General features: G+C 44.5%; 1 protein-coding gene across 1 annotated transcript in view; it reads right to left on the minus strand.

Moving 5' to 3' along the window:
* LOC130403112 (synaptotagmin-7-like) overlaps positions 1-16,327 on the minus strand; it is a 58,350-nt gene that overhangs the window by 12,258 nt on the left and 29,765 nt on the right. The window contains exons 3-6 of the mRNA XM_056607284.1: positions 15,914-15,993; positions 14,726-14,860; positions 7,108-7,455; positions 4,299-4,421 (exon numbers count right to left, since the gene is read on the minus strand). Of these exons, the coding sequence (XP_056463259.1) occupies positions 4,299-4,421; positions 7,108-7,455; positions 14,726-14,860; positions 15,914-15,993 (686 nt within the window). The remainder of the gene's footprint in view (positions 1-4,298; positions 4,422-7,107; positions 7,456-14,725; positions 14,861-15,913; positions 15,994-16,327) is intronic.

Below are 16,327 nucleotides of genomic sequence, written 5' to 3' on the forward strand. Positions count from 1 at the left end.
GTGTGTGTGTGTGTGTGTGTGTGTGTGTGTGTGTGTGTGTGTGTGTGTGTGTGTGTGTGTGTGTGTGTGTGTGTGTGTGTGTGTGTGTGTGTGTGCATGGTGTCCCTGATGTTCTCCACGGATATATATATATATTACTTCTTCATCTCGCAAAGCCAACCATTGACAATGGGGAAGCCCCATGTGAACCAAGGTTATTATGTGTAACGTGTGAAGAGTAGGGGAAGGCTCTGTAGAGTTCTCCCCCCAGCAACCCCAGACAGTGATGATACCTCTTCAGCCATTACACTTATCCATGAGTGCTTGTACCAGAGTAGCACAACGTCAGAAAGCAACGCAGGTAATCTGGATTTTGACAATATCCTTAACGTCTCATGATTTTTATATAAAGTTCCATGAAAGATATATTCTAATTGGTATGGATTCATCTGAGAAGTGCAGATGAAACAGAAAAATGCAGGTTTGTTCGGACCATAACTGACGAGTGTGAATAATATTCATAAAATGTCCAGTGCACTGCAGATCCAAAGTTGTTGCAATTTATTCATGGTTGGTCCCCATTACCATCTTGCGTACTGCCCTGTTTCTTGTCCTTATACACGTACCTCATAGACAACTGGCTTAAAGGATTGTTATGAAACTCTGTTCATTATTTTCTGACTGAACAAGAGGTTCAAAAAGAGAAACTATTACTCAAGTTTGTGCTACTCATAAAGTATTGATGAGTAGCTCTTAAAAACCCAGTGCACATCACTGTCCTCTTTTTGAAAGCCTGCCACAGACATTCTCACACACTCACAGTGCACACAGTGCGTGTTTAACTCCAATGAGAAAGACCTTCACTCCAAATAAGAGGAACAGCTGTTTCACGGTTAAAATTGTGTTTAAAAGATATCGTAACTTTTCCTATGTTGAAAGAACATTGTCTTAAATTACATTCTTAATGTTTTTTGATTTACAGGCTAGGGTTGTAATAAACATAGGTATTAGACAAAGGAACTTCAGTAACTAAAAAAAGATGAGGGCAAAGAACGGCATAAAATGAAAAGTAAGAGAATGCCAGGTTAGCCTCAAGAGCATGTCAGTCTAGACCTCTCTCCGTCAGTCTAGACCTCTCTGGATCAATCTAGACCTCTCTCCGTCAGTCTTGACCTCTCTCCGTCAGTCTTAACCTTTCTCGTCAGCCTAAACTTCACTCAGACAGTCTATTCTCTCTCTCAGTCAATGTTATCCTCTTGCTGGTTCAGTCAAAACCTCTCTCAACCAGTCTAAACCTCTCTGTCTCAGTTCAAACCTCTCATCAGTCTAAACCTCTCTCCGTCTGTCCAAACCTCTCTCGGCCAGTCTTAACCTCTCTGTCTGTCCAAACCTCTCTCATCAGTCTAAACCTCTCACCGTCAGTCTAAACCTTTCTCATCAGTCCAAACCTCTCTGTCTGTCCAAACCTCTCTCGGCCAATCTAAACCTCTCTGGTTCAGTACAAACCTCTCTCGTCAGTCTACCCTAAGTTAGGGTAGACTAACCGAGAGAGGTTTGACGGATGGAGAGAGGTTTAGACAGACCGAGTTAGGGTCCCTAACTCGCTCTGTCTAAACCTCTCTCCATCAGTCAAACCTCTCTCGGTTAGTCTAAACCTCTCTTGGTCAGTCTGAACCTCTCTTGGTCAGTCTAAACCTCTCTTGGTCAGTCTGAACCTCTCTCGGCCTGTCTGAATCTCTCTGGGTCAGTCTAACCTCTCTCGGTCAGTCTAACCTTACTCTGTCCGTCCAAACCTCTCTCCGTCAATCTAAACCTCTCTCTGAGTCAGTCTTACCTCTCCCACTCATTCCCAACCACTCTCCCTTGAAGGTGCCACCACTCCCCATCTTTCAGATGGGGTGGGCGGAAGACGCTGCCGATCCATATTTCCCACTCGACTGGGCTCCGACGGCCATGATCGGGCACAGGGGGGCAAGCGATGGTGACAGTGGCCGGGGGGGCGACCGGGAAGAATACAGAGGGACAGAGATGATGATGATGATGATGGAGGGCTGCCATTAGTTGTGGAAGGACAGTGGACGGCTCCTTGGGTGTGACGCGACCCCGGGGGCCAGCAGCTTGTGACCAGCTGGCTGTGATTAAAGGGAGTCATTTCTGACAGGCGCCTGCACTGCCAGACGGTTCAGGAGAGAGCAGACAAGGGGGACATGGGGATAGAGTCAAAGACCGGCGAACTGCACCGTCTGAGATCTCAAGGCTGTGCACCGATCATCACCACTGCGCAAACAAATAAACAGGTTCAGAATGGTGTCTGCCTACATACCCTGCATGCACACACGTCGTGCACACACACACACACACACACACACACACACACACACACACACACACACACACACACACACACACACACACACACACACACACACACACACACACACACACACACACACACGCTGAGCACCGAGTTCTTTTTTTCTTCACATGCTTTAAGTTCACATTTGACCTAGTTAAAGTAGCATCCCTAAATCTGGAAGGGATTCACAGAATAAGTTGTTTTCTCTGGGAAATGTGTCACCCTTTAATCTCAGCCTTTAGAGCCAAACAATTCTGGTTCACCGGGCCGCGCAAGTTTACACTTCTACCTCCAGCCACAACCTTGTACAGACATGACATCCCTTTTGTCCACCCCCTCTCTTGCAAACCCAAACTGTTGGTTGTTGGGGCTGACATCAATCAACGCAATGCAATTTTCCGGATGTCCAGTATTCAAAGACTAGAATGGCATCATATGATAAGAGGACAGCCTTCGTCAGTTCAGTGAAGTGTTTCCCCACTTCGTTTTGACCAATGAGAGGGCATAGCTGAGAGAGGGTGGGATAGAGAGGAGAGGGTGAAAGAGAGCGAGAGAGAGAGAGAGAGAGTGAAAGAGAGCTAGAGTGAGGAAGGGAAGGAAAGAATGAGAATGAGAGAGAGAGAGAGAGAGAGAGAGAGAGAGAGAGAGAGAGAGAGAGAGAGAGAGAGAGAGAGAGAGAGAGAGAGAGAGAGAGAGAGAGAGAGAGAGAGAGAGAGAGAGAGAGCGAGCGAGAGAGGGAGGAAGGGAGGGAGGGAGGGAGAGAAAGAGAGACAGAGAGAGACAGAGAGAGACAGCGAGAGAGAGAGAGAGAGAGAGGGAGAGACAGAGATACAGACAGAGAGAGCGCTTGCTCGCCTCAGTTGTTGTGGGTGCACTGACTCCCGCTGATGAGAGGGTGGGCATATTTTTAGACAAAGTGTTCCACGTGAGGAAGCCACATACTACTCCTCCCCGAATAATGAGTGAGCATCCCGGCTCCGCCGCCTACGACTGGCAGATGAAACCATGGGCCCGCCAGCCGGGGGAGCAGGCACCAGGCCCACTAATGAAGAGGGTAGAGACTTGATGACTTAGAGAGTATAAAAAGCAACCGTTTATATTTATAGATGGCTCCATAGAAATGAAGAGAGAGCACATAACAGCACCTCGCAGTCGGCTGGTAGACCATGTGCCGATGGAAAGCAAATGAAAAAATGCTGCAAAAAACTGGAACCACAAAGAAAGATGGAGGATAGTTTAGCACAAAAATGCAGTCTAACAACTGCCTTTTCATTTCACTTCTAGCACTGACACTTTGTCTCGGTTGTAGACTACTGCAGTGGCATCAAAAATTAAAGTGTCGATTTGTAAAGAACAAACCCCTACTTGGTTACAGCCTGGTCTCAAAACAACCACTTTATTTAGCTTTTGCAACGATATCTTATTTTGATTAATGCTTTAGAAATGTATGGACTTTTTGTTAAGAAGATCAAAGGTGAAAAGTTGCATTATCAAGCAGGTTCCCTTTGAACAAACAGACTGTAGCACAACACATTAGGGTAACTCAAACATCAATCAAATGCGTTTGTTTTTGGTAGTCTCAGCCAAGGCTCAGATTGAATACAAAAGGTTCCTAAAAAAGTACACGCTATACTTTCTAGGATGCAATGAGAATCAAGTTTGTATGGAGTTTGTTTAATAGCTTCTAAACAATGCTATCCTCGTTCAAATGATCAGATGGGTTGTGCTCGTGCACACAGGCAGTTTGAGGCTCTCAATTCCAAAATCAAACTCTTTGCTGAATATTTGATGGGCACAGTTGCTTAAGTATATTGTATTTCAGTCTGTTTTTTGGCAACCCTGTTGAAAAAGTATACCCCTGAAATCTCCAAATGTTTTGCTATTTAAAGTCTCCCCTTTTCCTTAATCTCTCTCTTTAGGTATAATTGACTCTGGTCCTACGTGTACTCTCTCAGGCCAGTACCTCTTTTCTGGTGTGGTTTGGTTTTCTTGACATGCCGGTGCTTCCTGTAGATCTGGGAGGTTGGCAAAGTCATCCTGTTCAGCCAGTCCAATCGCTAGAGACAAAACAACCATCTTCCCCTCCCTGGGCACGCGGTCCCACAACACAAACAGATACATGGGAAACACAGTCCATAGACGTACGCCAGATAAACATATGGTAGACAGACACATGTACAGAGGGCACGATGTAAACACCCATCCCCACAAACAAACACACAAACATACATACATACAAACACACACAGACGCGTTGCACAGACAAAGAGAGTGGGAAGAGGTAGTAAGGGCATATAAAGTTATTTAATTTCATTCCGTCAATTTAATTAAAAAAGGCGTAATATATGAAAGCATGTTTTCTGTTTTCTGGATGAAAGGTTCTTGTGAGGAGTACTGTGGTTGTAGACTCCATCAACATTTTTTACTTCTATGACAATCTATTGGCTCAGTGTACAGCAATGCGGTAAAGCGTCAGTTCTCATGACTATTATTAGACCCTTAAGGTTTCTGTAATCCAGCGCCCTGTGGGGGCCTTATTGATTAGGCGGGATCAAATTCAGAAGACAAATAGTGTGTAATGCACAATCTTCTCTGTTCACTGTTTCTCAGTTGGGGTTTGTGCCGGCGAGAAAAATAAAGTACATGATTAGATCATTTTCTATTTCTGACAAAATATCTGTGAAGGGTAATTAGAATCCATGTAAATAGGAATTTGAAAGGAATGCTCCCAGTAAATAAATTATGATTAAAGCAAGGTTTTGGTCTTATTATAATTTCAATGTAGGTAGGTATGCTGCACCATGAATTATAAAGGCCTGGGCAGCGGGGGAGCCTCCCTGCTAGTCCGCTAAGATGTATGCAATATGCCTTATAGAGACCTAGGTTCGATTCCCACCCGTGGTCCAAAGCAATGTGTCATCTCCTCTCTAGTTCAACCAACCGTCCTATCCATAAAGGCAAAACAAGGGACAATGATAACAATAATAATTGTGAAGTGCAAACCCTTAACCAATAAACATCTGCATATTAATACACTCATATCAACACAGTGTATTCAGGCTGGCAATGTCCCTGAATCATCTGTGTCCTTCATTCGATTCCATGATAATTCCAGTCTGGATCTGCAACAGTTTATTGACGCTTAAAACTAAACGCTGACTTCTTCGTGTGTGTGGTTTTTTGTGTGTGTGTGTGTGTGAGACTCGAATAACTATTTTGGTACAATTAGGTGGAAAAGGTAGACAACAGCCGGTGAAGGTGCCACTCTGGTGCTCATTGATCAGGGCTGACTAGATTAGTATGGATGGCAGGAACGCAGGGCGCACTCCAACCCAAGGGTGGCATGATCATTACCACCTACACTAGCTCTATCGATCATCCCCCGGGACGCACGCCTCCGCCTGTCATTGGACAGCACCTTGGTGGCGGTGTACGGAAACGAGCGATAGCTGCATCCATCAGGTAATAGTTAGTGTTGGTTTAAACGCCTCAACGCTTAATTACTACGACTGCACTGCCACCCTCCCCCTACACAAACTTAAATGTATACTGGCGGGTTGATGGGCGGGGAAGTTTAGCTGTGTGGAGATACACAGGGACAGGGACATCACACACGGCCACCTCTCCGTGCCCTACTTGTCCACCCAGCCTCTATTGACTGATGATTCATCTGGGATGGAGGTCACTGGCTGGGGGATACAATTAATGGGGAGGAGATGGTGGCGTTGGATAGGGGGGGGGTGATGGAAGGTGTAGCCGTAGTGTATAGGGGGAAGGGGTGTTATGTCTGTGTATGGTCGGGCAGAAGGCAACGGAGGACCTTAAATGGTGAGGTGCTTGGCGAGAGTGCATGGTGTGAACCGTCTGTGAGGGCCGTGGATCTCCGCAGCCAAACAGCAGCTTCGGTGCATTTGTCAAACGCATTTGCATCAAATTAATTATAAATTCGGATTTCGCCTTGGCACGTTCACCTTATTTTATTTCATGTGGGATGGAAGAATCTGTTGTGTATATGTGTGTGTGTTATATGCCACGCGCGCCATCCCTCGTGTGCAAGGACAGTCTGTTGCATAACACATGGGCATATTTGCACCATATTTGAGAATCGCTGGATTTCTTTCCGTCTTGTGTCTTCTGTTACATAAGTTCCAGCTAGCTTGTGATAGCTCACTCTGCCCATCATAATTCTAGTCACTGGGAAGCAGCTGCATCATCCCTCTAGTGGAGAATCCGACTCAATGCAACAGTTGTGCAATTTAATAGGGTGCAAAAACGCGATTTGTTGTTCACTTGCCTTTATTATTACATCTACATTTAAATGAGGTACAGGAAACTAATATGGTTTGGTTGTTTGACTTCACGCAAAAGGTTCGTCTCGATCCCGAATATCCACACCATACCTTGCGCAAGATGCCCAACCCCGACTTGCTCTTAAATGAGATATATCTGAATTCCACTGGAGGTTGCAAAATAAAGGTTAAAAGGCTGATACGACACTAATAACACACAGAATATAAAACCAATGTGTTGGGATTGTGTTCGCAAACGTACGGGCAGACAGTCAGTTCAAAGAGCACGCAGGCAGGCTTTCAATTCATTGTGCAGCATATGAAACGACCCAGGGCTCCCTCTCAAAAAGCAGACCATGCAAACAATGTAGCAGTCATAGACTAACAAGATATGTAATCATTAATAACGTCTGGGAACACGTGCACGTCAATGATAGATGTTAGTCATTCTAACTGTGGAACAGAAGGCAACGGCGGACTCACAGGAAGGACTTGACATCCAGACCTCTGTTGCGGATCTGCCCCATCACATGGTCCCAGCTGCCTGGGTTGGACCTGGATCGGCCCGCCCCGGCCCCTCTGTACCGGGAAGCTCCGGCCGGGCTCCCCCGGACCCCCCGCGGCCCCCCGCGGTGTCCCCCGCCGCCGGGCCCCGTGTGGAGCTGGCCCAGGCTCTGGGAGGTGGCAGGGGGGTCGTTGGGGCCCGGCGGGGGCTGGTGGGTGAGGGGCTGCTGGAGGCTCTGCTGGCGCACCAGGGGCCGGGGACGGCCCACAGCCGAGGAGGGGATGTGCTCCAGCGTGGAGGCAGAGGACAGGGAGGCGTCCCCGAAACTGAGCGGCAGAACACACAGTAGCAGTAGCACCGGGACAGGGAGGCGGTCACAGACAGGAGGGGGGAACCCATGGTTTAGGCGCCAGGGCGATGGAAGGAGTATGCAGTGGTGGCAGTAGGAGGGTTGTAAAGCAGAGGAGGAACAGGAGGTACGGTAACATAGTGTATGGCTGTGTTGATGCAGGATGGGATTTCTTTTGTTTGGTTTATCGGAGATCTGAATGCAGATGGCGGAGAAAGCCTTAAAATGTAAAAAAGGGGTCGGATCGAATGAAGAGTGCACAGAGAAAGATGAAAACAGTGTGGACGGAAAGATAAAACCTGAGTAGACATAGAAAGATAAAAACAGAGTAGACAGAGGAAGGTAAAAACTGAGGTCACAGAGAAAGATGAAAACAGAGCAGACAGAAAAAGGTTCTAATGGTAGAGAGAAGAAGAAACAGTGAAGGCAAAAGCAGCTGTACAGAAAACTTATTGTACGAGTATAAGTATAGTAAAGGAAGGAGTACTTAGGAGTACTTAGTATTATGAGTGGTGTGTAGAATACTTAGTATTCGTTAGTAATTTTGGATCCAGCAGTCTGCAAGGGGCTGAGATATTCTACTGAAGAAAATGTACTCGCTTGAAAAGATGAAGCTTTCAGAAGGTTTTGATTTCAAACCTTTACACAAACTTTTTCGCTACTGCTGGCAGAGGATATGTTTGCCAATTATATGTGTACTGATCCCCGCCTCCAGCACCCAATATTAGTGGATGGGTTGTGTATAGATGTTTTAAGCGGTCAGTATACTTCACGGGCAAAATAACTTTGGCGAGGTCGTACCAACAAAATGATTGCAGAGAAAATAAAAGCATGATGCATGACTCTCTGACCTTCTTTCTGCACTTCCAGCATCTCCAAGATTTTGAAACTTGCCAAAATCTCTGCAGATGATGGCAATGGGAACATTGTGTGTGATTAGCTAGAAACGCAGGGCTGGCGTGATTTATTTTGACCTGATTTCCCCGTCGCCATGGAGACCCCACTGGTCTTGACTAATGGAACATTCAGTGACCGAACCGAAACCGCATGGAGTATAAAACAAGTTTTTCTGCCAAGGACCTCTTTGGTCTTAGACAGCCGAGAATAATGCCACTTCTTTTGAAGTATGCTGACCACTTCAGTGTTAGTGCATGAGAGGTTTACAGCACACGTAGCTTTATTGTATGACTTGTAATTAGAATACTTAGTATTAGTGATTGAGTAATGTATAGAATATTTAGCGTTAGTTTATGAGTCATGGCAAGCTGGCTTCACAATGATCGCAATCAAACTGAGATTGTGCGTTACAAAACAATCATCCTCTTGAACCACAATCAAATGCATGATTAATAGATTGTAATAATGAGTATTAGTTTGGTCAAACTCAAAGTGAATGAATTGCCTCTACTGCAGCAACTGCTAGCATCACTATTTTATTCTACTTATTTTTCAGGACTTCCATCAATGTTCCCCAACACCCTTCACCTGCGCCCCTAAGGTACCTACACTTCCCACGCTTTTCATTGCAAAATTCAATCCATCTCACCCATTTTTTTTATTTTTTTATTTTAATTTCGGCTTCGTCTTTCCGACCGGGTCCTGCCTCCAATCTATCTCCACACCAGGTCTCAGGCCTCCCTAATCACCTACTGCTCTTACAATCATTTAAAAGTGCTCCTTATCCTCTACCCTTTGTCTCTGGTCTGCCTGATTACTGGAAGATTGTGCGAAACAGCTCCGTCCGGGGAGGGATTGACAGCCTGCTCGTGTAACTGTGGCGGCGGTGGGTATATATGGCCCCAGGCACGCCTGGCCTCGTCACTAAGAACTCAGACTCTGAGGTGAGTACAGTACGGGTCCCCAGACAGCTAAGAGTCTGGCTGCTGGAGGGAGAAAACACTAGCAGAAGGCAGAAGTCAAACATACTCACCCATGTGTATGCATACGCTTACATTGGACTGCACAAAGACACACGCACATACATAGACACCAACCAACGCACACGCACACACACAACACACAGCATTCAAATTCACACAAACACGGACCAGACATAGAAGCATCTCAAATACATTCCAGAGTCCAATATTTTTGAAAATGCAGTTGACTTGAATTCAAAAGTAAGAAGTAAATAATGTGTGTCATTACCAAGTATAAAGGGCAATGTGTGAAACGATGCAGGCTTGAGAAAAAAGGGAAAATTAGAAAATATAATAATAAATAATCAAACAAAGAGACAACAATTGACAAGGGAGAGCAGGTAAAAATAAAGCAAACGAGTTTGTCCAAGGCTACACCCAGGAGAAAACTACCGAACGCAATACACTGAGTGTTCTTTCTTAGTCCAGCATCAAGCAACATAATAAATCAATAAATCTGGATGAATTCTCTATGGCATTATTCCAGACAACTAGGAGCCAGTCTGTGTACTTATGCATTTTAGCGGAGTGCACCGTGTCATAAATTTGGCTCACAGCGAATCTTCTTTACTGACTATTTTCAAAAGTTGCAGGGCCATATAAAACCACCTTCCTAACCAGTGTGCCCTGTAACCTTTCAGTACTTTATCCTGTGGAGGTTGAATGCAAAGGCACCACACTAATTCAGAGAATTGTCAATGAATGTACATATATAGCAGTAATATCTAATGGATAGGATATGTGGATAAATATAAATGTTCAAAGCGAAATCCATTTTTCCCCCTGCTTCAACATTTTCCATCGTGTTGAGGAATTATTTTAACTACTTCCCTTGCAGTCAATAAAGAAAAAAAACTGGCCTAAATTGTAATTAAGGGGCCTTCCAAAGATATTGAGGGAGGGAGAGAGAGAGAACAGAAGAATGAAAAAAGAAAACACAAAACACTTGCAGTGAGAGATGAGCACTGAGAGAGTGATGCATAACCAAAAATAGAAACCAATACCAGCTAGAGAAATGGAAATAGATGTGGATCTGAAAGGGGCAGAGAAGAGATGGTAACAGAGGAATGAATCTCAGCTGCGTGCCAACAGCTGAAATTAAATTAAGACTAAAGCTCCTGATCGCTAAACATATTTCTTCACACAAACACATCCCTGATTTTTTTAAGGATTTGCTGTTTTGTTATTTTAGGAATGTGTACCAGGCAAGAAAAAAAAATATCACCCTAATTTTTTCATTTGCAGATTATTCTTTCGCAAATTAAACAACGATTTAATAGTCTGATTATTTCAGAGAAATTGATTCTTTGCTGCTGAAAAAATGTATAATTTGAGTCATAAGTTATATATCACTGCACACACAAACTGTGAACCAATTCATCGCTACAAATGTTAATCTTAAAAAAAAAAAAATAGAAGGGCATCAGCCAAACTTTCTGATCAATGTGGGCTTTCATGCTATTTTATTTTTTGATGGATGATTTTCTATTGATAGAATTGTTTTGAATAATTTATGTGAAATTTTGTTCGCTATTAGGAGCCACTCACATGGGACTTAGAAGTCCACATAGAAGAGCATTGCCGATTCCTTGATGGATTTAGAATGTGGATATAATTAAATTCCAAGATCATTTAAAGCCGTGGACATGCCTTTAATACGAAACAACTTAGCGGTTCTGTTTGGCAAAAAACAACAACTAAGTACTTGAAATGGCCAAAAGATCAATATGTATATCAGCTTTGTTCAGTGCTTGCATATGATCAACAAACCTTTGTCCCTCAATTTGCTCTCGTTCCTTGCATGTGTAACATCCTGCCGTTGGAAGGCTGTACTTCAGATATGGGCACCATGACTGGGCATGCCCACATTGTCCTCCCTCCTTATTTTCATGCATTCCCCCCCATAGATCATCCTTCACCATGCAACTCACTTGCTAGACCGCAGGCCTCCGGCGTGCATGTGGCTCTGGAGAGCTTGCCAGCGCCCCGCTTTGCCAGCCCCCATCACCATGCTGCGCAGGCTGTCGCTGCGACTGGGCCCAGCCCCGGCCCCTGAGCCAACAATGCCCCCGCTGTCACTGGTCCCAGGTGAGGGCCCAGCACCTCCCTGTCCCCCCTTATCCACTGCCCCGCTAAGAGAGCATGCGGGGTCAGGACAATACAGAACGACAACAACAACAACAGGCGGGAACAAAAACAGTGGGGAAACCAACAAAACAAGGAGGAGATAGGTAGAGGACATTGAGAGGGACAGATACGTACAGAGATAAACAGGAAGCGGTACAGAGACAGACAGAAAGGGGCACGGAGACCGACAGGAAGAGGTCCAGAGACAGAGAGGCAGTGATATAGAGACCGACGGGAAAACGTACAGAGACAGAGGGGAAGTTGAACAGAGATGAACCCGAAGTGGTACAGAGACGGACAGGGATCGGTTCAGAACCAGACAGGAAGTAGTACAGAGACAGGCAGAAAGTAGTACAGAGACAAACATGAAGTGGTACAGAGACAGACAGGGAGAAGTTCAGAACCAGACAGGAAGTAGTTCAGAGCCAAAAGGAATTGGCAAAGAGACAGGAAGTGGTAAAGAGACAGACACGAAGTGGTACAGCGACAGACAGGGCGAGGTACAGAGACAGAGAGGAAGAGGTAGAGAGAAATAGTTAGAGAGATAAAAACTTATGTGAGAGGTTAGCAAGACACAAAGTGGAGCACTCGGTGGATGTTTTATAGAGACAACAGGAGAGCTCTTAAATCACTGCTTGCAAAGAGATCAGAGTGGAAATACACGGAGCAGCTCCCACCGGACGGGTTAAGCTTAGCAGTGAAAAGGCAAAAGCTATACGGTAGAAAACGTATGCAGAACCTTGACACACTTTCCCCCACGATGAATTAACTTTAACTTTCAATTTTGTCAGCACATATTCCCCCATCATGTGGCCTACACACACCCCTGTGTAAGGCAACACCTAGACGTCACAGCGACAGACATCCCCAGTGGGCCAAGTGACGAGACAAGGGCAGCAGACCAGGACATTCTTCACAAATAGTCATACAGTGACCGCTGGATGCGTAGCGCGTGGGTGGGGACATTCAGTTGTAGGGTGATGAACATTGAACATGACTGGAGGTTACCTGGGCGACTGGACTAATCAGGTTTTATGGGATAGGTCTCAAGGCTTAGGGCAATTTAACACATTTGTAAGGTGCAAGAAGAGTGAAATGGCAAGTTTTGCTTTGAGTGATTCTGTTTAGTAGACAGAGACAGAATCTGGTTATACATTGAGGGCTGTATCTTTATTTCTCTAGGAAGAATAATACAATAATTATAATCTTTGGTGTCAACCGGTATAAAACCTGTATCTTTTTTGTCTTTCTTCTCCACCAACAATTTTTTCTTTCAATAAGAGATAAAGGTAGAATCGAATATGATATTGATGTTCTCATTTCACGATAAGAAAAAAACAAAATCTCAATTGTACAGCTTAATAAAATCAGGCAACCCTAATCCATATCACTTAAAGCACCACAGGGAAGGATAATAGCACCTTTACCACAGAGATACAGACTGCTATGTCTTGTTCTATGGGCGATGGCTGAAGATGTAGGATGATTCTGAGGACTTGGACCTACAATGCATAGTGAGGCTAGGTCTCCTAGCGGAAGCATTACTGCGGCGGGCGGGAGGCATGGAACTTAAACAGCAAAAAAAATGTAAATGATGAGATTCCGATGAGCAAGGGGTGGAAACCAGACAATGACACACAACATCGCAATGTAATGCGTTTACAACCAGAACAGACACACACTCAGACACACACGCACACACATGCACAAACACACACACACACACACACACACACACACACACACACACACACACACACACACACACACACACACACACACACACACACACACACACACACACACACACACACACACACACAAACAAACACAAAGACACAGTAGGATCTCAGAACCCCGCCACGCTAGCAACCATGAAGCACAAATAGACAAGACAAGGAGAAACCAATGGCCAACCCTCTGTTTGCAAGCCATGGTAGTAGCCAGTTAGCAGGCCTTAGCAGCTGGTGACCAGTCAGCAAGCATTAGCAGCTGGTGACCAGTTAGCAGGCCTTAGCAGCTGGTGACCAGTTAGCAGGCCTTAGCTGCTCACAAGCATTTAGTAGGCCTTAGGCGCCTAGTGGCCAGTTAACATGCCTGAGCGGCTATATAACTTAGTAGCTTGTAATCAGTTAGCAGGCCTGCTGCTGGTGACCAGTGAGCAGGCCTGAGTGACTAAAGGCCAGGCAGGCCTTAGTGGTTGGTGACCAGTTAGCAGTCCTAAGTGACTGATGGCCAGTAAGCAGCCCTTAGCAGCTGGTTGTCTGCCTGGGAGGGGAGAGAAGAGCTACAAGGGTGGTATACACTTCACAGGCTTGCTTTCAGAGAGGGTTGCCCGTCTCCATGGCAACGCGCCATGGGCTGCAGGTGCAGGTTAAAAGTTAGGGGCTTGATAAGGCTGGCAGGGCTGTAGAGAATGGGGCAATCTGACCTTTGACTCCCTGGGGGGAGTCAACAAGTGTTGTGATGGTCACTGTTATGAATTCTGGAAATGTTCCAGAAATGGCTGTCTTGTAGGCATCTACCAGTCATATACCTGATAAAGATGCTCATAAAAAATCGAATTATCGATTTTTGGCATTATCGTTGTACCATGATTTTATATTTGAAAACATAATTTTCCCTAGATTGGGAATGCAAAACAAAGTGTAATACTATGATGGATTGCTTGGCGAAGCTTAACAATTATATCATCCAAAGAGAGGCCTGAATTCTTTAAAATCGTGGCAGAATTCCCAATTGCAATACACATCTCTATAAAACCTTGCCTATCCCTAACGCATATTAAACACTATCTAGACGTGGCAGGGCCAAGAAAACATTAAGATCCCTGCCAATTAGAGCCAAAGGCTTCCAAAAAAGAGATAGGATAAAGTTACAAAACATACATTTGTATTACCTCACGCTACTTAATGGGACCTCTTACAACCGTTGTTCTTTAACCTTTTCTACAAGGCTTATGCAGAGCAAAGTTAATGTGGGTGTTTGTTGAGTAACCCATACATCCTATACCAACGATATCTTGCTCTTTTCCAGTGTGTGTGTGTATTTTTGTTTTGGTAATGTTGGATTAAATGCAAAATAATGCATTTGAACACGGCAGCAAATCAGCGTATTTCCTCAGCCTGATCATGTAGGCCACCATTCGTTACCGCCCTGCCCAGGTAGAGGGATCCCTTACCAGCCGTGACTGAGACTCACTTGGGCGTGAGGCGAGGATCTCCATAGGGGGCGTACGGAGACATGTTTAAGAGGAACTCCTTCGGCGGGTAGGAGCTCCACCTCTGCTGTACATTGCTGCTGTCGTTGTTATTCCAGAAGTCTCGGTCTAAATCGCTGTGGCCAAAGAGAGGGGCACAAACAGTAAGCACTGCAACAAAAAAAAAAACAGAACACGCACACAGTGTTCATGCCTGTGACAGGACTGTGAGAGGGGGAAAAAAATCCTGCCTGTGAAGAGACCTGGTGTAATACTCACTGATCCGAACACAATAAGAGTCCCGCTCACACTGTATACAGATTTAGGGAGGGAGATATTTCTGGAAATTATGTCCGAACAACAATGAACCAGATTAAGGGCAATAACAACAACAACAACAGAAAGTGTTGTTAATATTATTATCGTTATTAACAACAAACATATTCTTACACTGTACTTGCTTTCAGTCCCGAGAAGATGCATAAATCATTACAGAAAGAAGAGCGTAAAACCTAGGATAAACTGTGTACGGAAGGAAGGAAAATAGGTATGAAGAAAACAACCAGCAAAACAAGGAATGACTTAGCCATAGAAGAAGGTACCCACGCAGCTTAGCGGTGGCTAAAAAGTAATATTTAATCAATGAAAACAAGACGGGCATGGGCTATAAAAAGAAAAAAAAGGCCATATAGTAAACAATGAAGTAAAGCACACTTAGAACACAAGCAGAAACGAAAAAAACCTGGACAAACATAATTAAAACATTCCCTTTCACAGAGATGTCATCGTAGGAAAACATAGCTGTCGCTCATAACACACCTCATGGGTCTGCTGCTTAACGTACCGGGCTGTAGACTACACTTTACATTGACATGGACCATGTGCTCTCATACATACAATCAGCAGACCAATAATTAGTGGTATGAGCTACAGCTGTCTTTGTCCTATGATGACACCTCGGTGAATAGGCTCTATTACATGTTCTTTGGTCACATATTCTTTGTTTAAAATAGAAGGTGTACAGCAGTACAAGTACTGTGCTAGTAAAGGGGAAAGTACTACTATTTATATATTTATTGATACTTCATACTATTATTTAATTTAACATTAGGGGGCTGATCTGTCTGACATTGACATTACAGTATTGTCATTACTAATACTGTACCCTGCACCTAATACCTCATACCTACTTGATGGCTTTATTCTCCCCTCGACCCCTCACAGACTCTGGGGAGCTGGCCGCCTCCATGCTAGGCTTATTCCTCTTCCCCTATGAAGAGAAGGAGAAGGAGAGAAAAAGAGTAAGAAAGAAAAAGAGAAAGAGAAAGAGAAAGAAACAGAGAAAGAGAAAGAAAGAGAGAGAATCAGAAAGAAAGAAAGAAAGAGAAAGAAAGAGAGAGAAAGAGAGCAAAAGAGACGGAAAACAAAAAGAAACAGAAAGAGAAAGAAAGAGAGAGAAACAGAGAAAAAGAAAGAAACAGAGAAAGAGAAAAACAAATTGAGAGAAAGGGAAAGAAAGAGAAAGAGAAAGAGATAGAAAAGAGTTATGGAGTTTGGCCGGGAGAGTTTGGCCGGTTCGACGAAGGAGCTCAGCCTTATAAAAG

This window comes from Gadus chalcogrammus, chromosome 14 (genome assembly GCF_026213295.1).
Source record: "Gadus chalcogrammus isolate NIFS_2021 chromosome 14, NIFS_Gcha_1.0, whole genome shotgun sequence".
NCBI lineage: Eukaryota > Metazoa > Chordata > Actinopteri > Gadiformes > Gadidae > Gadus > Gadus chalcogrammus.